Source organism: Meleagris gallopavo, chromosome 12 (genome assembly GCF_905368555.1).
Source record: "Meleagris gallopavo chromosome 12, MGAL_WU_HG_1.1, whole genome shotgun sequence".
NCBI lineage: Eukaryota > Metazoa > Chordata > Aves > Galliformes > Phasianidae > Meleagris > Meleagris gallopavo.
In genome coordinates this window covers 13971117-13991790 of record NC_139415.1, presented here as the reverse complement: position 1 = coordinate 13991790, position 20674 = coordinate 13971117, and the positions used below count along the sequence as shown (strand labels likewise).

At 44.7% G+C, this 20674-nt stretch overlaps 1 protein-coding gene across 1 annotated transcript; it reads left to right on the top strand.

Annotated features, from left to right (window-relative positions):
* Positions 1 to 25: 25 nt before the first annotated feature.
* On the top strand, positions 26 to 19231 carry FAM174B (family with sequence similarity 174 member B). Its single transcript, XM_085233816.1, has 3 exons — positions 26 to 408; positions 8671 to 8802; positions 15438 to 19231. Exons 1-3 carry the CDS (start codon positions 125 to 127, stop codon positions 15439 to 15441), a joined length of 420 nt encoding a protein of 139 aa, XP_085089942.1. The 5' UTR covers positions 26 to 124; the 3' UTR covers positions 15442 to 19231.
* Positions 19232 to 20674: the final 1443 nt, after the last annotated feature.

The window sequence follows — 20674 nt, the reverse complement described above, 5'->3', positions numbered from 1 at the left end:
GGCGGTGAGCGGTGAGCGGGGCCGGGCCTCTCCCGCTCGGGAGGCGGCGCCGCTCGGGAGGCGGGCCGGGCAAGGCCGCCGCTGCCTTCCGGGGCTCGGCGCGGTGGCGGCCGTAGCGGGCAGGATGCGCTCCCCGTGCCCGCTGCTGCTGCTGCTCGCGGCCTGCCTGCTGCTCTCGCTGCCGGAAGCCCGCGGTAGCCGGGAGCCGCCGGCGGTAGCGCTCAGCCCGGCGGTGAACGGCAGCCGCCTGCCCGCCGAACCGCACGGAGCGGCCGGCAACCGCAGCCGGGCCCAGCTGAGCCCCGTGCCCGCGCTGCTCCGAGACCTCTCCGCGCTGAAGGCCGCCGTCATCGGGGCCTGCGCTCTCACGGCCGCGCTCATCGCCTGCCTGCTGCTCCGCGTCTTCAGGTAGGGAACGGCAGGTGCCGCCCGGCGCTCGGCTCCCGCTTCCCCGGGAAGGGCCTGGGGCTGCCGGCACGGCGCGGTGCGGGACGGGGCGGTGCGATGGGCGCTCGGCTGTTCGTCGGCTTCCTCGTCGAGCCTGAGCTCGGGTAAAAGGGAAGAAGGGTGAACGGCGTCCCGTGGAACTTCTGGGTGGGGAATTAGGTTGAAATGTAACGAGCTCTATTTTGATTTGGAAGGAAAAAAAAAAAAAAAAAGGGGGTTTCGAGGCCCTTTTAGTGTGGTGTGGATAGGTCCTCGCTCTGTTTCACGTCATCGTGGTGGGTGAGACAGCGGGGCATTGTTACAGGTTACTTGGTGTGAAGGAGATGGATCCAGGCTCTTAGCGCTGCCCGCAGACTGGGGAAGACAGTCAACACTTTCCATCCCAATGTAAGGAAACAGTTTGCTGTGTTATTGTGAAGGAGGCAGCCCTGCGAGGCTCTGGCCATGAAGACACTCAGCCTGAGTGAACACGGTGAGCCTATATGGGACAGAGTGACCCAGAGAGGAGCCTTCCAGCCTCGGTGCTTTGCCTGCAGATGGGGCCGTGCAGATGTCCCTGTTGCAGAAGTCACACCAGGTCTAGAACACTTCTTTTTTAAGTTAAGCTTAAGCAGGTAGGCTTGGTTTGAGAAGGTCCAGCCCAAAGCCGATGGCAGTACATCAGTTGGAACAACACCCCTGGGTGTTCTGTTGTGTAGATGCTGATGGATGCAAATTCCCACACACATTACAAAAGGGCAAAAAGCTCTTGATGGCTCGCAGAGCTGCAAGAAGGGCTGGTGGAAGCAAGAAGCTTGGCGGTGGTTTGCATCTGCTTGGTGCTCATCTCTGGTCCACACAGTGTGTGCAGCCAGAGGAGACCCATTCAGTCACGCTGCTGGAGCAGGTTGGTGCTGGCACGTGCTTGAGTTAGGCCAACAGTCCTTGAATCTTATCTAACGTCTCCTGCTTGGAGGAACAAGAACAATTTAAACTCAGTTGCTTTAAAAAGCCAGTCCTCCGGTTGGCTTGTTGCTGAAGCAGAAATAGAAATGAATATCAATCTCCTTTTGGCACTGTTAGTGTTATTATTTATCTCAGAGTAGTGGTGAGAGTCCCCATGCAGTCCTAAAAGCTGTTCCTGTTTTGCAGATGACGAAGTTATTGCCTGTTCTCTCCTAACTTTGCCATAGAAGATTACAAACTTTCAGTAGTTAGCAGTGATCTGACTTGTAGGTACAGGCTGCAGGAGGGTGCCTGGAAAGTGGAGCAGCTCGCTGTCCAGGAAGAGGAGCTGGGAGGAGGCGTGCGCTGCGTCGGAGGTGACAGAAGTGACTGAACAAGTAGAGTTTGCAGATTCTTCCTTGTTCTGTTTCCAAGCAGCTCCTTTGTATTTACACGGTGGCTGCAGCTGAATTCTCCCCTTCTCCTGTTTCTGAATTAATTCTGTGTTGGGAACAGCAGCGATCACAACTGCAGTCTTATTAAATGTGGACTTAGAGACTGAGAGGATCAGAACTGCCGTTTTTCTAAAGAAATTGACATTTAACTAAATTCCATTGCAGTAGCTGGCAAAGACAACACAAGGAAAGATCTGCTCGTTAAAGCGAAGCGGGTCAGGAGAAGCAAGTAGAATATCAAAAATAATTATTTTAATCAACATCGACCACTTTTCAGCTTCATACAGTTCTAATGGACAAACATGAGAATTAGCAAGTCTGTAAGTAAGTGCAGAATGAAAAGCATAAGTTTGTAGCCCTCTTGCTTTCTGCCCTTAGAGGGCTTGTACCCTCTGCCTCAGTTTCTTCTGGATGTAAAGCAAGACCTTGTATCAAACAGATCTGGCATAAGTGAATATTTCTAGCCAAAGTATGCAAACTGATAGCCTATAAAGACCTTTCCCTATACCATAATCAGCAGAAATAGGTCCACATTAAAGTCACATTGGAATGGTGGATGAATTATCCCATGCCAAAGTCATTGTTATGCAACTTGTCAGAGTTAATGTTGCATTAAAGATGTGTTAAGAAAGAAAAATCCCTCTGAGATCTCTCCTATATTTTTAATCGACCCTGCAAGAAAAATGGGAAATGAAGGTTTTAGCTTCAAAAAAACGTTTATCAGGCAGAGCACTTGTTTATAAATAATTATCCCAGCTGGGAAACGAGACAAAAATACCAACAGGTATGTTTGTACCATGTCACACTTGTAGCTGACAAAACAGATTGGAGGAGATGCTGTTGCAAAAGAGATAAGAGATTTACCCTCAATAAATGTAAAGCTTTCCTCTGCCAGAATAAGAGCTTTGTTCATGCTTAGTCAAAAACATTGCTTTTTTTTTTTTTTTTTTGAAGTGTCATGGATTCCTATTAAAGAGATTTTGCTGGAATCCAATCTTTGATTAAACCTTCACTGTGAAATTGCTCTGGATTGCTGGAAGTAAATTATCCTTTCAGATATGAATTATAGAGATGAAATAAACTATCAAGTGGCCAGATATTTTTGTCACCAGTATTGGATTTTTTTTTCTTTTTTTTTTTTTTGCAATTTCATTCTAATATATTTCTCTATATATTATTTGTAGTTGTTTAACTACAGCGTGGACGGATGGATTTCTAGCTTTCTGGCTCTATTGTTAAGACAACATTTCAGGGATTCCTGTTCATTCCTTTTAGGAGTGTTATGCTCTGAATCCATTTGATGGTTGTGCGATTCAGAATGAGAATTACCCAGAGTGATCTGAATTTTCTGTCTGTCTGTGGCTGCTGGGGACCAGCAAGGCCTGCTAACACATTGCTGCTTGTCTGCGTGAGGCAAGGCTTAATTGGCTACAGTAATTGAATATTATTATTATTTTTTTTTTGCAAGTCCAGTTCTGAACCTTCTCCCTTTATGTCCCTGGGCACTGCATGCTCTCAAACCAAGATCCTTCCCCTAGCAGACCAAATTTCATGTTGTTCCCAATCAAATAACTGAGTAAGTTGTATTCCCTAAAAGCACAGTTTATTGAAACAGCTTATGAATGATCTCTGCAGTTCAAGTGGACTACTTGATCTGTGTTTTGAATTTTGCTTTTCTACCTTCAGATTCTAATATTTTTTCTGTCCTGGCGCAGCACAGTTCGTTTAATTGTAATACAATCCTTGGGATCAGCTCTCAGGAAACATCATGTTTCAGATATGGTCTACCAGCACATACAGCCATATGCCTTCTGGGAAAACTGGAGAAGTTACATGTGCTCAAATGTGCCAGCTGAAAGCAACCCAAAGCTGTAGGTGCAGAGCACCATCTGTAATAGTGTTTGCTATGTGTCTTGACGTGCCCTTGAATGAACAAAGCCCAGGCTAGAAACAGCTGCTGCTTACCTGTATTTTTAGAGGAAAGCTACTGCAGGTTTTATTACTCGTTGCTTTGCTGCATTACATGTTTCTTTACAATTCCTTCCTCAAATACCATCTTAAGCTTGGTTTTCCAATAATTGCAAAACCAGTATCAATTAGTTAGCTTGAGAGAAATGTTCAGGCATATGATCACAGGATACAAGACCCATTGTTCTAAAAGCTGGCAGTGGCTCTGGGCCATCCAAGCCTTAACCCCAGAGAGTTGCACTGATTTAAAACTAATTATATTATAACGAGTCAGAGTACTCCAGCAAAGAACAGACCTCTGCCAGGAACAGAAAAGAAATCCTCACTGTTAAAAGGACTTTAAATGGAGGGAAAAAAGGATACTCTGAGCATAGATTTGTGATCCCAGATGGAAAGCTTCATTTAAGCTGTGTGCAGTTTAGTGAGAGCCACAGAGAGAAGAATGACAGACGGGACATTTGTCCTGGGTCTCAGAGGCCGTGTACCTGGTAAGACTTCATCTGAGCACGACAGCAAATTGGCAGAAGGAAGGAAGATGGGTTCTGTGTAATGCTGTCTTGGGCTCTTTGCAGCTCTCTGAGGAGTCATGACAGAATAGATTGTTTCTTGTTTTGGGATTCACTGGCTTAAAGCATTTGGGTAGATCATAAACATTTCTATAGCTTTGTCCTATAAAAGAAGGATAGTTCCTGAGCACATCCAGTCAGACTGTACTGAAATGCTTGAAAGTACAGGCTAACACCACGACTGATGTATTTTAATTGCTTGTGGGTTTCATGGAACCACAGCAGTGTCTCATTTAGATGTTCCTGAAGTTATTCCCAATAGCTATCAGATCCCTCTTAGTAGCCATGCCATTAAGCAAGTTGGCACTTTGCTTTTGCGACCACGTATATTCCATCTCAAGGACTTTGCTATAAAAAACGGCTTTGGTTTGCAACAGACACCACATACCCTGAGAGCACACGAGGACTTAACTTGATGGTTTAACTTCAGTATGTACAGCACCACCCAGAGAGCAGAGATACTCAGACTGATCAACAGTAATGAAATACCACTGATCTAATTTATCAGCCACTAATAAGCCTGGAGTTTCCCCAGCTTAGTATTTCCATATTTTTGGAATATTTTTTCCATATTTAACTGCTAAAGAAATTCACGTACTGGAAATAAACTGGCCCCAATTCTGCTCTCGATAGAGCATTGCTGCATTTGTAGGGGGAGGTTTGTAGCTGGCTTAATCAGGCTTCAATAAACATTCTACTATGAAAGGATAGCCGTGGCTTTTCTTCTCTTTCCTTTTTTTCCCCAGGGCATGGCCTTCTACCTTCGCAGCTGTTGGCAGGAAGTGTAAATGGTAGATTAGAAATGCAGAGACCTCTCTCTATGGGTCAAGAAAAGCATTATCTTTGTATATCAGGGTTGTCGACTAAAATAGATGAGAGGCGTAAATAATGAACCAGCGAGTTGGCGTGGGCATTTACTCCACCACATGATGCCTCAGAACGAAGGATGAAGTTCTGCATGTGACTGCTGCTTGATCTAAATAGCCCCGGGTCAAAATACAGAGACACAAAGTCAGCATTCTGCTCCAGCCCATCTTTGCGTGTCCTCCCTCCCCGTGCTGTGCGGTGAAGGGAATACATCTGATTTCTTACGGGCCAGACACCAGCGTGGTATGCAGTGCCTGAGGCATTCCAGCCCAAGGGGAATGCAAATAAGCAAGAAGGACAGAGGCTGAATAGCTCAGGAACGCTTGGAAGCAGCCCTCCACGTCAGGTCCGATCAGTTCTTCTTCGTTCTGTCTCAGTTAAGCTTTGCACTCACTAAATCTGCCTTCTGTTAAGGCTAGCTGGTTTGGGTGGGAGCAATACCGGGTCTCAAGTGGAAAGCTGATATTTCTGGCTATAGCCAGCTTCTTTTTCCTACCCCATGCTGGTTGTATGGCGGCTCCAGAGTTGGTGGTAAAGCCATAAGGAGCTGTTAGCATCAGCTGCTGGGACTTGCACAGTGCAGACACTCCGCAGTACCTCCTTCCATCCCAGCCTCTGATGATCCCAAGCTCCATCCTGCCCTGCTGCCTCTGCACCCTCACTCCCATTTACAGGAGGTGGCTGGAGTTGGACAGCAGAAGCAACATGCACTATCACTCCTACCCAAATGAAATCACTCTGAGGGTTTCATTGAGGGTTTCATTCACCTTGTTGCTATGGCAGGGATATACTCTGGCCACAGCTTTCAGCGCTTTCTTGTTTGCTTAAAATATATTAAAAAAACCACCACAAAAAGGAAAAAGCGCGTAGAAAATAGACCCACGAAGCCTGACGTATCCTCATCCTACCTGAGAGGTCTCAAAAGTTCATGAAACATTCGTATTCTCTAGTTCCTCCCTGCACTACTCTGCTGACGCTGCCGTCTGCCTGCAGACAAAAGATAATCTGCTCCCACCCCCTGGATCCAGTGCTTTTCCTTTCGCATTGCCAACACTGATGATTAAAGGGATCCTACCGAGGCTGAGCAGTTTTCATGTGCGGCAGTTTCCCAACAGACAAACTTGTTTTGCGTGCGTACAGGGAGAGTCTTAATGTTTTCCTTCAAAGTAGCCTGGGTAATGATTCTGGTGCTGATGAAGCCTAGGGGAGTTGTCCAAATGAGCCAGTGTGAGAAAAGTGACCGTCGCAAAAATTCGTGATAAATTAGCTAGTTAAAATGGTGTCGAATTCATGGAGAAAATAGCTTGCCTTTTGGGCAAATGATTGTAGAGGCTGAGCCAAAAACCAGCAAAACCAACTTCTTCTCTTTTCTAAATGAATGCCACGGTTAAGTGAGGGTTACAGAGGATTAAGAGATAACTGTGCAGCGAGTTCTGCTCCGGGTCCCCTTTAAAATGGAGCCCAAATAGACTAATTAATTGCTGGAGGCTAAAGGGTTCTAGCTTGCCATTTCTAAAGATAGCTATTCTGCAGTAATTGCTTCAGACACTCCAGACTTACTGTTCTAAGATGAACTCTGCAGAATAAGAAGGGAATGAGGAAGGCTGCTTCTCATTAACATGAGCAAGATATGCGGGTAGGCTCTTAAACTGGGAACCTATGGAAAGCTATTGCAATCTGTAGACATAAGGTGAAGTGCTAAGACTGCGCTTCGTTGGTTCTGACAGGTAGACATAGGTTAGAATTTGTGTGTGTTTATGCTTCACAGCGTGAGTAAATGATTCCTGTAAAAGCAATGCATTACGTGTAAGTTGAGACCTCCCTGCATCGCTTAGCTGTTGGGTCTTGGCTGAGAAGCAGAATGATACAGACAAGTGCTTTCAGAAAAAAAATTTCAAGTGTTTAGGTTAAGATTCCTACTGTATTGGATATAAAATGGCGTGTTTCACCAGCAGCAGTAATGGCACAACCCACCCTGTGAGGTACAGCAGCACAGATTGCTGTAAGGATTAGGTGACAGAAGATGTCTGTCTCCATTCTTCCATTGCAACCAACCAGGGAGGAAATGCAAACACATCCATCCCAAGGGGACGGCACCTCTTTCTTCAGCCTCAGACTAAAGCCAAAAGCCATACTATGCAGAGGCACTGAGGCTGGAGCTCTAAAGCTCACTAATTTAAACTTCATTTAAGCCCAGATGGGACCACTGTAGTCAGCTCTGGTGGAGATGCGACCAGCTTCAAGTCCCAGCTCCAAGTCCCAGTCTCTTGGTAACGGCTACACCTTGGATCTCCCTGCTGTGTAACTCTTTACAGGACATTTGTTCTTGGTGCAAAAATGGCAGTGTCAAATCCAGCACACCTTGCACAACATGCCAGGGCAAGGCTTCTTGACAGTGAAAGCACAGTCCTGACCTGCTCTGAACAATAGCTGTGATTACCAGAAATTAGGGGTTGCTTGCTTGTGCCTGCATCAGCTCATGCTTGGCAGTTGCCAGTTGTTTTATTAAAGGTTAAAGGGAAAATTCTGCAAAGACATTGTCTTTCCTTCCTGAAGGCAAGCTGTACACATCAACACCTTCTTCACTGTCTGATCATGAAACTGGATTCATGCATAAGCAGTGCGACCTTCATAATATACACTGGACAAGTAGGTGAAGTAAAAAGGACCCACCCAATTCAAACTAAGGGCAGGGAATTAGCCAAAAAGGCACGTGCCAATTGTTTGTTAATTGAAAGTAAGTATTTGAAAATAGATCTTACAAAATCCTGGGGTGTGCAAGCACTTGAGTACCTCCATTTCAGAAGGAACATGAGGCTGTTGTGGGAGGAGAAAGGTACAGTTGGCTACAAATCGCAACTGTTATTTTTCATAGCACTCCTACAGCACTGAGCACAGATCTTCTCAGACAAGGCTAAGGGGTTTTGCTGGAGGAGCCTTGAGACAGGCTTGATAGCAGGCTGTTTGCACCCAAATATCGCCAACCCTTTCACTCCTTAGGATCCTACCCGGAATACCCTCATCTCAGTAGAGTTAACCTGAGCTGTCCCATTTAAACATTCTCTGAACCACTGGTTGCTTCTGCTGATTAAGCCTGTGCCTCGCTTACTGAGCATGGCAGCAGGACGGCGCAGTGTACTGCTGCTCAGTGCTAGCCCTGGATGCCAAATGATCTCTGGATTGTCAGCAGCTGAAAAAACTGACGTTGATCCAGATTGCAGTTGACAAGAAATGGTTCTGTACACTGACAGGAACAAATGGGAGCCCTGGAAAGGCAGCAGGAGGACGGGCTGTAGACTGGCTCCATGGCCTTTGTGTCTGGGGAGGTCTCCAACAGACCGGTGATTGACTGTTGGTGGGCTTGTGTCTACAGGAAACAGCTTTATCCTCTAAGGAATACTGTATAGATATGAACCTTAACCTCCCCACCTCTGTTGTTTCAGGTCAGGAAAGAGGATTAAGAAGACCAGGAAGTATGACATAATCACCACTCCAGCTGAGCGGGTAGAAATGGCTCCTCTGAATGAAGAAGATGATGAGGATGAAGACTCAACAGTGTTTGATGTGAAATACAGGTATGGCTGCAAGCCCATTCAGTCAGAATTTCTACTGAGCTATTAGGAAAGGTTGTTCTTTTCTCTCCACTGGGCCTCCTTGACAGAGATGAGGCAATCACTGTCTCCCTTTCACTTTGCCTGAGCCTTATCACTCTGCTTTACAGCTCCTGTGCCTAGTTTCTCAGCACACATCTGCTCCTTACTCTCCTTCGCTTATAATAACCACTTTGCTACCCTGAGGCTCTCTCTGCCCTCCTCTTTCCTTTGCAGAGCAGCTCAGTAGGATACACATGCCCCACATAGCTAACAAGGTTTAACAGACTGAACTTCCCCTCTCCAGCAGTTGTCAGCAATCATTCCTGCACACTCACAGTGCCTCCACACATTGTAGATAGAGGACTGTGTGTCAAGGCCTGCTTTTTCAGGCACTGTTATTGCAGTATGGTAGGAAAGGAAACAGTGGCAAATTTGCACTGACCTCTGGATTCAGATGTGCTGCGGTGTTGTTCTGTGACAGAGAAAAGACTGTGGTCACTCCCTAGCCTTGCAGCAATTATCCCTTAGCAACAAACTTTCCCTAAATGTGTTTGTCTCTTCTGAGATAGAAGCAATGTGACGATCCAAACCTTTTGGTGCCTATTCTGGACCTGAGATTTATTGCAGACACTCAGCATGTAATGATGTTGCACACTGATTTATGGCACGAGGGTATCTGCATCTCTTATTTTTATTTGCATCCAGCAATATGCAGCACTTGAGTTGCATTCTTAACCAAATATGGCCTACCCTAAAATCTGTCTCTCTTTGGCTGAAATAAGCTTTTCTAATTATAAAAATGCACATCTTGACAACTCCTAACTGGAAAGTACTCAGACTTCACTCAAGTTGGCCATCTCTTAACTTTAGAAAGGGGAACGACGTATTTGTTCTAAGCACGTGTATGCCAGCATCTAAAACACACAGCACCACACATTCTGCTGGTCATTATCAAAATAACTGCATTATTTCTCTGTAAAAGTCAGGCTGTAGTTGGAAGTTTCAAAACAATGAAGGGTGTGAGTCATGCTGCTAAACATAAGTAATTAGTGCCTGAATTAGAAGGCTCCTTTAAGTCCTTGACATCCTATTGCCATTCCCTGTAGCTGTTCTTTGTTTACAGTAATAATTTCGGGTTGTACTGTTCCTCAAGCAGCTTGTTTGACCCAGACTTTGTTAAACTTGAAGAAATCTATCTCACCACAGCCTCCTTCAGCAGCCCTCCTTCTCATGCCCTGCTTCCTCTTCACTAAGCAGAAATAACTGAGTACTTTCTCTGTGACCTTACAGTAGCAGCATCAGAGGGATTTTCCAAAGACAGAGAACAGAGGATTCTCCATCATGGCAATGCTTCAGGATAAGATATCTAATAGTAAAATGTTAGATGAACAAAGAAGAGAGCGTGCTGGAAAGTCTGTGACTCATGAGAGTCATGTAATCTGACATTGCTCTCCTGGAGCACATGCTGTACTGATGCTTTCCCAAAAGCTATTTAGTGTTCGTGGGTTCCTTTGCAGTTCAAATGGCTCATCTCACCTTGTGTGATTCTCTGTTCAGAGACAACAGGGGATTTTGATTCTTAGCCAACCTGTCCTCTCTTCATCTGTGGGAATTCCTCCTTTCTGCCACAGTACAACAGCTATTAAATTCCATATTTCCTGAAGTCCGTACAGTTTGAGCTCAAACAGTGCTACTTCAGTCTAGAGGGGAATATCATCTTACAGACATCCCTTAGCAGGACTGAGCATCAGAAAGCTTCTTTGAAGATACATTTGCTTCCTGATACCTTTGTGCCTCTCAGAGACCACATCTCGAGTAGTTCCTGTCTCCTGTTAACCAGTAAAGGATCTTTGCAACCACGCAATACCAAGTTTGTCCACCAAAATCCCCCCTAAAACTAGTCAAGAACTCCTTTGTAGCACTTGTGTCAAGATAAGCGAGCATCTCAGATGTGCCCTCAATGCTTGGTGAATTAACAGAACACCTGGTAGAAGCTGGAATTCCCCACCCCATCAAAGAATAATAGTTGACTTTTGCCACCTAAGGCTTTTGTTTTGTTTTGTTTGTTTTTTTTCACAGCTGGAGGCAGATTCCAGCAAGGTCATGTAAAGAGAGGTATCTCTAATGCCTGCCTGTAGCTAAAAGGAGTTATAAATATATGTGGGTACCCACATAACTGGAGTGATAGGATTGTTATAGGTGTTCAGCAAGTGCCTGCAGATTTGAAGGAACTTTTGTTAATTATTGCAGCAGGAAAACTGCTTCCCCTCTCCTTTATATCCAAAAAGTGCAAACACATCAGGTGAACCTGCACAGTTGTCACTGGGGCTGTTGCATGAGGAATGGCATGATGTTGCTGTCTCAGCTCGTAAGCTAAACTACAGCAGTGTGTGTAACGAACCACAGCAACCTGGAAGCAGTTGTGAGGGGGATACAGGAGCAACAGGTGCCTCCTGACGAATACCCATAGGCTAGGATGTACTGTGCTCCCTTTTATGTATTTATTTTTATATTCACACGAAGGTGCCTCCTTGCCAGCAGTCACTATCAGTTGTTTGGATTTATTCAATCAACCTCCTAGCAGCAGCACTCGCTTGGCCTATGGTACAACAGACTTCTGGCCCCTGTCTGTGCTACCAGTTCCTGGCGTGGGGATTTTGGCAAGGTGCTGCTTCACATAAAGCACTTCTGTGACTGCACCATCTCAAGGATTGCTTTCAGAGAGGCTGAACCTCATTCAGCCCAGTGCTATGGGAAGATCCGCTGGTGCAGTGCTATAGCTGACAAAAGAGGTGTCATTCTGATTTTTTTTTTTTTTAATTCTTTCTTTCCTCATGACATGCTGGTAGGGAAAGATAAGCCTATTGGCTGGGCACATCACTCAATATTGTAACATATGCGCTACCACATCTGCTGCAGAAACCAACTTTCTGTCACTGAAACCTAGAATTTTTGAAGCCTTCCTGGCTGCAGAAAGTCATATAAAATTAGCTGTGTTCTTTGGAGCTGTTCAGTGGTGATTTAAAGGCTGTAAAGTACAAGGAAAAGAGTCCATTCTCCAGAAAGTTGTGACTTGCTACAGCCTTTGCCCAATGCTTTCCACCAGGAAAGCACCATAAATATATTTAAAACACTGTGGAAATGGAATTGTTTCCAAAATACAATGCAGTAGGGCCACAACGGAGTATGAGCATCATTCAGCTCAAATGTTACTCGTGGGCTCTAAGACAATTACATGCTTTTAGATTCATAGGGCTGCTACCTGCATGGCAGTTATGGGACTCCTGAAGTGCTGACCTTGGATTACCACGACGTTAGGTGCCTCTTGTACATAACACTAAATATATCACCTCAGTATTGACATATTTCTCAAGCTGATAAACAGCTCACATGGAGTCTCATTTCGAGTTTGTAGCTTAAGTCTTTGCTGAGGATGATGGGGGTGGACTCAGGGCTGGTTTGTTTGGGGTCCCCTCCAGATTGTTGAGATGTACACATTGACATGTCTGTGTTTGGGGGAGTAATTAAGATTCTGAGCCACGTTCCCCATGCAATGCAAACAGCCCTAATTAAAAGGCAGTTGATGTCTGGCAGCAACAGGGGAGAAGGCACATAGACCTCTCCAATTGTTCTCATGCAGCTAATTTTCTTTCCTTTCATGCTTTGTCCTTGCAAGTATTTGTTTGCAGCCTTACATGAGGCATCAAAGAACAGCAGGCAGTGTAAATTGGGCTGCTGGATGAAGGTGTTTACATTTTTCTTGAGGAGGCTCTAAGATTTGGGGCTCCCAATAGATCCCCCACTCTCTTCTTCCACGGGGCCAAGGAAGAGCTGTCTCTTTCCATAAAGCAACCTAATGAGACACTTCAGATCTCAACCAAATATAATCTTTTCCATGGAGGCAAAAGCCACCCACTGCCTGCCTCTGTCAGACACAGGAGCTCAAGGGTGCTGGATTAGATGCCCCTTTTGCAATCTTATTGCAGTCAGAGGAAATGGTTCCGTCAATGGCTTCTCTAATCCTGAGAGCACAATTTCTATGTGACAAGAGGCTGAAAGTGTAAATCAGAGATTGTCACAGTGCAAAGATGCCTAATCACTTGGATATTAGCACCTCTTTGAAAAGCTTCATGGGAATCTTTCTTTAATATGGAGGATAGCTTTTGGTGTATTTGCTCTGGTTTTGAATGAGACATTGGGATAAAAAGTTAAAGAATTACTCTGAAGTTATTACAGAGCTACACAAAGAAAGCAAACTGAACATAAAGAATGCTTATTTCTTGATCACCGATTCAATCTGTGCTGCAGAAGGCTGAAAGTTATCCATGTCCAGTTGATTTTGGACAATATCAACATTACTGGTCATCATTTTCCACCTGTCAGGTATTTATTTCATGTTTTACGATGGGATTACATCTTGGAAAATGAGCTAAATGGAAAGGTAAATCCCATCCTTTGCTGTGCTTTCTCACCCATCAGTAGGTCTTGATTTTAAAATGTTCCTTTCCTCTTTGCTATATTAGCACTTTCCTTCGCCTTCTTGAAAGAAAGTTACATAGATTTTCTGATCTCCTACACGATAGCACTGCATGATACTCAAGAAGAGTAAAGGAAGGGAATAGATGACAGGCAAACACCCCCAATAAACTTCATTCATCCCTCATCACAATGCAAGCAGAATGCTTTAAGTAATAGGAGAAAAAGAGATTAGAACAGTTGTGAAAAGAACCAGTTTCTGAAAACGTAATTAAAATTGTTAGGTTATTAAGCTTATTAACTCCAGCGTCATTCATTGGGGGATTTCTTGTCAGCTTCAATAGAAAAAGCAAAACAAGCACTGAATAAATTCTGTGGTACCTTGTACCCGAACACTTTGAAAGCACTTCAGTAATCTGGGAGATCAGCATCTCCTCTCCCTGCTGAAATGCAGCTGCTCGAGGCAGTGCATTCTGCTCCTGCTGTACTTGCTGGGCCCAGCTGGGTGAGTTTCACAACTGTTCCTGCAGAGCCTTTGGAGTCCAGGCTGAGACGCACCACGCGAGAGCCCGCAGTCAAGGAAGACCTCAGAAATTAAATATCAGAGGTGGAATTTTCCCAACCCAGATGTCTGACTCCTAAATAAGAACTGAAAGAAAGCCACGAGTTTTTCTCGGGGCACATTGAAGCTTCTGTCCCTCCTGTCAGCTAAGTGAAATGTCTCAGTTTGTTTTCCACGTGGATTGCCACCTCTCCCTCTAACAGCAGCAGTACCAGCAGAGCACAGAAGCATTTTAGGAATGCATCTTCCAAAGCGCTCTTGAAAGCGGAAAGATTTATGTGCGAGGAGTGGTGGCAGGCAGAGAGAAGGTCAGTAACATTTATGCACTCATCATTGGACTAAAGGGCTTTGGAGAGCTGGTGGGACGTTTCAGAGGAAAGATGCGCTGTACCGAAGGGCTGGCAGAGCACATTATTTCTGGATTCACCCCTTTTCAGGTGCTGATAGCACTGAACTGTGCGAATACATCTTCATCACCGTCGTGGGGCTCAGCTTTGATGTGCTCCAGTCTTCTGGGAGTCTCTCCGCAAAATATACGATTGCAATATTGGTGTCTTCTCTTTGAATACATCTTTTCCAGATCCTAACTGCGTGCGCAGCCCTGAACAGAGCGGGGCATTGTCTGCTTGTTAAAGCAGCGTGTTTGCTCTCAAGGGAGCAGCTGTAATGGATTTTTGGCAAGTGAAAGCCTCGGGCCTTTATGGATGATGCTAGGTGAATTGCACTGGGGTTTGTAGCAGCTTAAATTTTTTTTTCAGCAGCAGTGACAGGTTGTGTATAAATGGAGGTGTATCATTTACCCTCATCTGAAGGGGGTGCAAATCACAGACTCAGTCAGCTGCTTGCCATAAATACAGCAAGTTACCAAAGCTTTGATGCTGCTGTTTATGATTTCCTGTGGATCTGCAGCAGGGGAGGAAATACATAGTTAGAGAGCACTTTTTGCTTAGTTTGAAGGACAGCTTCTCTTCCCTCACACTTGTTACAGAGCACACCACATTCTGCTGGCCAGTTCAGCTGATTATGTGCAGGCAGTGCAGTCCTATGGGAAGGTGCTCACCTCATGCACGACAGTATAACAAGTTTCTATTAAGACTTTTTTTTCTCTTTTTTGTCTTTAGCTGTTAAATCCTGAGGCAGTTAAAGCAATAGGGAGTCAGCAGGAGAATCCATTGCAAGGTGAATAATCCACACATGCTGGTTGGCCAGGAGCTGCACTGATGTGAAAAAAGCTGTTAGGTCCAAGATGTTATTCCACGTGCAGTGATATGGGAACCTCCTCCTGTGTGCACGCTCCCTGCTCTGGCCTGCACAGTGGCTGACCACACAATCTGGTGGTTGTCTGGTGTGCTGCTCTTTTCCTTTGCTTGGTCTGCCTTCTCCTGGCATAACAGTAACCTCATATCAGTGTCCATTGTCAATGTGGAAATCAGCTGCTGGAGGGAACTGATAGCAATCAGTGAATAACACTGCCTTTGAGGCTTTTTTCCCCATACCATGCACATCAGTTCTCATCTCTGTCTGTGAGCTATTTAATTGCAAATCTACAAAAGCACTAATTTCCCCTGCTTCTTTCCAGGTAGAGCAGTTCTGTGGAGCACTGGTGCCCTGCCAGATGGCATTCTGCTGTTGAGGGACCTGCTGAAGCCATAACTGTGAAAGGAGAGGCTTTCATCTCTGCAGCATTACAACCAAACCAAGCCTCATCTCCTCGAGGTGCTGTTTGTACGGCAGGCTACAAATCTTCCAACCAAAACGTCACCATTCAGTTCCCTGGTTTCCAAACCACTATGTTGGAATGATGGAGTTCCTCCTCGCCAACTCAGCTCCCTCTTGCTTCAAGAGGACTGCTATGTCACTAAAGCATGACAAGATTCAGCCCTGTGTACTAACTTGCAGCTCATTATGGTCTAAATAAGTTTTGCAGAAGAAGGAAGAAGAGGAAGATTCAATCAAGCTGCCTCAAGGACTTATTTTCCCAATTCAGTACTTTCATCACTGTTAAACTTTGCTCGCTGTAGGACAGCTCATACATTTAAATATTAAGAAGGGTATTTTCTTTCTGGCCTTACAGAAGTGACTTGTGACTTTAGGTGGTAAAAATGTAAGCCATGTTGAAATGCAGTACTATGTTTAGTATAGGATTTTAAGGGGAAAAAGGTGAGAGGCTGACTCGTGCAGAAAATTTTCTTGACTTGCTACTGATTTTTTAAACATTACAGTTGCACTATGCTTTCATAATGACATTTTCATTGTCCCTAGGAGCTCTGATCAGACCAACAATAAATGAGATCACAGGGAAATAGGAGGAAACAGACATGCCCTAAACTACAACAATCTTGGATTAAAAAAAAAAAGATATATTTTTGTAATTTTCTGCCCTTCCATAGGGAGTTTAAGTGTTTTGTACTGTTGTGTGTCCTACGCTTACTGTAACTTGTGTACCAATCATCTGTATTACCTTTTTTCTAAGCAGAGTAAGTCCTCACACGGAATGATTTGACTGCAGAAAGACCACTACTTATATGTCACAGCAGCTTTATATAAGTGATCTTAATCTGTAAAAAACTGGAAGTTTTCCCTTACCACCTGCTTGGCAAATCCCATTAAACTCAAGGATGCATTTTGAACCATTACTCCCTGCTGTGCTTCGCGCTGCAGAGGTCAGAGCTGTGGGAGGACACTAATAAAATGAGATAGCTGCATCTGGATGGATCAGGCTAAGGAAACCACAAGCATGTATACTTTCCAGGCAGTCATTAGAAAAGGCAAGCCTAACTGGTTTTGTTTCTTCACGTTGTGGTTTTCCTCTAGAATAACCACAGATGCAGCTCAGATTTCTCTTTGATGCGTTTACTCTTCATTTGCTTCACCCTTGAAACCTTCATAGTTTGGGTTTAAAAGCTCCCTGGAGAACCTTGCTTTTCTTGGGAACCACACGTTTTCTGTTTGTCTTAGGATCGTCCCAGTGTTTGCTTGACTTACTCCTACAGTTACAACCCTTCAAGGAGACTGCAGAGTATCTGGCAAAGAACCATCCTTGCAGTGAGTTGCCTTTTTTTTTTTTTTCCTGTGGAATTGATGATTGCTGAGAACACCAGACTGCTTTGTCATGATACCATAACCTATGCTGGTTCTGCATGGTTCCCATGGGCCCTGCAGTCCGTAAGAGGAGGAGAAGGGAGATTTTTTTTTCCCCAGCAGCCTTGTGCTTTCATCAGAGTAGCTCCCATAATGTAGCTTGCTTTCTGTAACTGTGACTTCGCAAAGGCTTCGCAAACATCCCACTCAGCTGGCATGGAAAAATCCCACGGGAGACTGTTGTGTTACCATTAGTCATCAAGGCAATATAAAAATGCATTGCTATTTTCATTCATGGAATGAATTTGAGTCATTCCACAGTACTGTTACTAAGCAATATTTCATGTCAGCTACTAAGTGATAGTAGAGGAACTGATGATGGGACCGAGCAGGTTGTTCTCCAGGATGGTATAACATGTAAGTACTGGTGGGTTGAGCAGCGCTGCAGGTTGAGATGAAAGCCAGAGAATCTTTCCCCACTTTGGTAAAACAGATTTCGGATTCAGGCTGGATGATTCTGAAGGAAATAGCATGTCTCTTCAGGACTAAAGTACTTCGAAAAGCAGGAACTAAATTTAGATAGGTAGAATCCTTCTTAAATCAAAGAAGTGGCGATGCTGAGAGGAAAGCTAGGTTAAAAGCTCCTTTTGCATTTGCTGGAGGAGGCGATGAAGGACAGTAGCTGTGCTTTCTGAGCAAACACCATGGCAACATGTTCATGTCCACACTTCTGCCAAATTCATTAAGCTGAGCATCAGGCATTCTGGAAGTGGTGGGGATAGAGGGAATAAAGCCTCCTTGTACAAAAGAGGGGCAAGACCAAGTGACAAAGGAGAAAGATGAGAGGAGCATAAACGCTACTTCTTTCCAAGGGCAAGTCGGTTCTTGAAATGAATTATTTCCACCAACTTCAGGTTACTTGCAGAGTTAAGCTGGCAGAGGCCATCTGCTCCACTTGCTTGTGGCTAAAAACCCCACTGTTTTATAACATGGACAAATCTCAGTGGTGGATGGGGACCAAGCATTTCAGATGTTGAAGATGGAAGTGCTCAGCTGGCTCCTCAGAGAGGTCCCAAATGACATGCCATAAGCCGAGGAGTGCTGGGAGGGGGGGAGCAGCTACTCGGTGAAAATAAAAGGCCGGCCTCCCCCACTGCTCACGGTCATGAAAACAACCTGAGTTCTTTGTTTGATGTTGCTCAGTTGCTGTTGCAAATGTGAGGCAGTGTTTACCTCTATAGAAGTTGCTGTATGTGATTTAAATTGTCTAGTTAAATATTCTATAGCTATATTTAGTTAAGATTTTAAGAGCACTTGATGTGACTCATCTAATAGTATATATAAGAATATTTTTTTAATTGTAGGAATTAGTTTAAAACATAGTTTTAATAATTTGGACTGTTCAGGTAGATCTAGTTCATTGGAAAGGAATAACCATTAACCACTACATGAATGTTTTACTTTAACATTCTGTGCATCTTACAGTGCAGATTTAATCCGATTGCAATTGTCTCGTAGTATTTGCTGCTATTTTGTGTTGCATAGTCGAGCTTGCTTTGTTCAAGAGCATTTTAAAGGCATTTTTCTGTTACAGAAAATGAAAAGAAACATTATTACAGATGTCTGCCTGCAGCTTGCTCACTGCTTACAAAATCCACTGACTAGTAGCAGAGTCAAACAGAGCAAGCAAATTAGAGGCTCTCCTCTTTGTGCATGCTGTGCTGCGGAGGAAAACCCTGCACAGAATCACAGCTTCCTTACTCCAACTGCAGAAGTCAGCGTGCCATGTTTGCCTGCAGGATTAAGGCAGAAATGCACAGGTAGTATCTTTCCCTTCCCTGGAAGATGTGGAGATGACTGCAAACACTCGTTCAGCACGCTAACTTGTACACAGGTCAGTGCTTATCCTAAGCTCCAAACGACTTGTAGAAGTCTAATGAACACTTAATTGCTAATGCATTTGAACATTTTCTTCATTACTGCTCCCTCTAAAGCACTGTACGTGGCATAATCTCTGCAGGGTGGCACACTATGGTTTTCATTAAGGTTTTTTTCTTTTGTTAGATGAGTTTCTGCTGCTGCAGTCTTTGTGTGAGGAGTTATCAGGACCATGCATTTTGTTTTGTGCAATTGCTTGAACTTTGTTTAAAAGTGTTTTAAGAGAATTTGTTGTTGTGACCAAAAGTTGTGTTTGTTTTCTTTTTTTAATAAGAAAAATTGATAAGACAAGTTTGAATGGACATCTCATGTTTCAGTAGAAACTGCCATCATTAAACATGTTCTTGAAACCTCTCCTTGTGCTGTTGTGTTTAGGGAGAGGGTGGGAAAGGGTTTGTTGTTTGTTGAAGAGCACTTATCTTCAGAGTGCCCTGCACACTGCCTTGGTACAGAGAGCTGCACGTCCGTTTGTACAGTGAGCCTGAACCAGAGCGTGACAAGGAGAGAAACTGGTTGTGACAGCACAGAAGAGAAATACGTGTAGTCGCACAGACTCCTTATCAATACGCTAGATTGACATCTGGATTCAAAAAGCAAACATCTCTGCAGTAGTGAAGATATCAGTACTGCTGGTTCCAGCCTTGTTAAGTAGCATCAAACTGCAGCCCTGTTGTCCCAGGCTATGAGCCAAGTGGAGTGAGCCGAGCCGTGTCCCCTCCCCGGGGCGGCCAGACTGCGTGGCAGCAGTGGGCAGGCTTCCTCCAGCCGGGTGTGCGTCCCTGTTCCCAATCTGATGCAATTCCGCCTTGTGGCTTTCAGGGCACACGAGATGCTGAACAGCTAGAGACAAGCATCAGGGCAGCGAAGCATGTGGGGATTTAATGCTCCTTTTAGGACTGTGAGCGAGTCCTCTGAAGACTTCTCCTGCACTACGTTTATATAAAGTGAGGAGGGGCTGCTAGTTATGGGACAGACTGATCCAGTGCCCCTTGCGTGAGTCAGTTCTGCCTCTTTCCACATTCCAGAGTTGCTCCTTACTTGATGTCTTCATGTCTTATTTTAATAGTCAGACTAATTCATTGCTGTAAATGAAGGGAGCTGCCAACCAGCCAGTGCCTTTTGAATGACGTCCTGCCAAAGTGAAGTTAAACCCAATTCAACATGCTTATCAAAATGTAATCAGGCCTCAGCCACGAGCCAGCTGTTGTGCAGCAAAGCTGGTGTTTGTAGGAAGTTTGACCCACCGAGAGGAGCACCAGCCTCACCCAGCCACGTTCAAACAGCACTAGCTCCCTTACTTGGTGCACACTGCAGAAGGGAAGATCAAATGAAAAGCAGTAGCTGCAATCTGCACACACTTGCTTTTCTGATGAGAACTCAAGTGGGAGATAAATGACCAAAAATCTGGTGTAATTTCTTAGCTGAGAGCTGAAAAGCTGGAGTTGGATAAAGATGATTGCAGCTGGGGCTCTGGGCAGAAAGGGGATGCTCATTTTAGCCTCTCTGAATTTTGACATGGGAGAAACTTGAAGCTACAAGGCACGTCCTCATATATATATATTTTAAATGGGTCCTCTTAACAGGTTATTTTGATTTCTGGTAGAGTTCTGCACAGACCAAGGTATAACACGACCTTTCCTTTGCTGGACGTGGTGTTGCTGCCTTCATACAAGGTACTGCTCTCACTGGCAGCCACTGTCTGTACCCAAGCGCGAGGTTAACTCAATACATATTTATAATGCTGGAGAAGGGAGGGGTGCCCCTCCTGTGTCTGTCAGTGATCTTTGGATGCCTTGA

Bases quoted from the DNA above. Each gene is read 5' to 3' on its own strand.
- FAM174B (XM_085233816.1), top strand. From the start codon at position 125: ATGCGCTCCCCGTGCCCGCTGCTGCTGCTGCTCGCGGCCTGCCTGCTG. The intron at 409-8,670 runs GTAGGGAACGGC...CTGTTGTTTCAG, and splicing joins CTGCTGCTCCGCGTCTTCAG to GTCAGGAAAGAGGATTAAGA.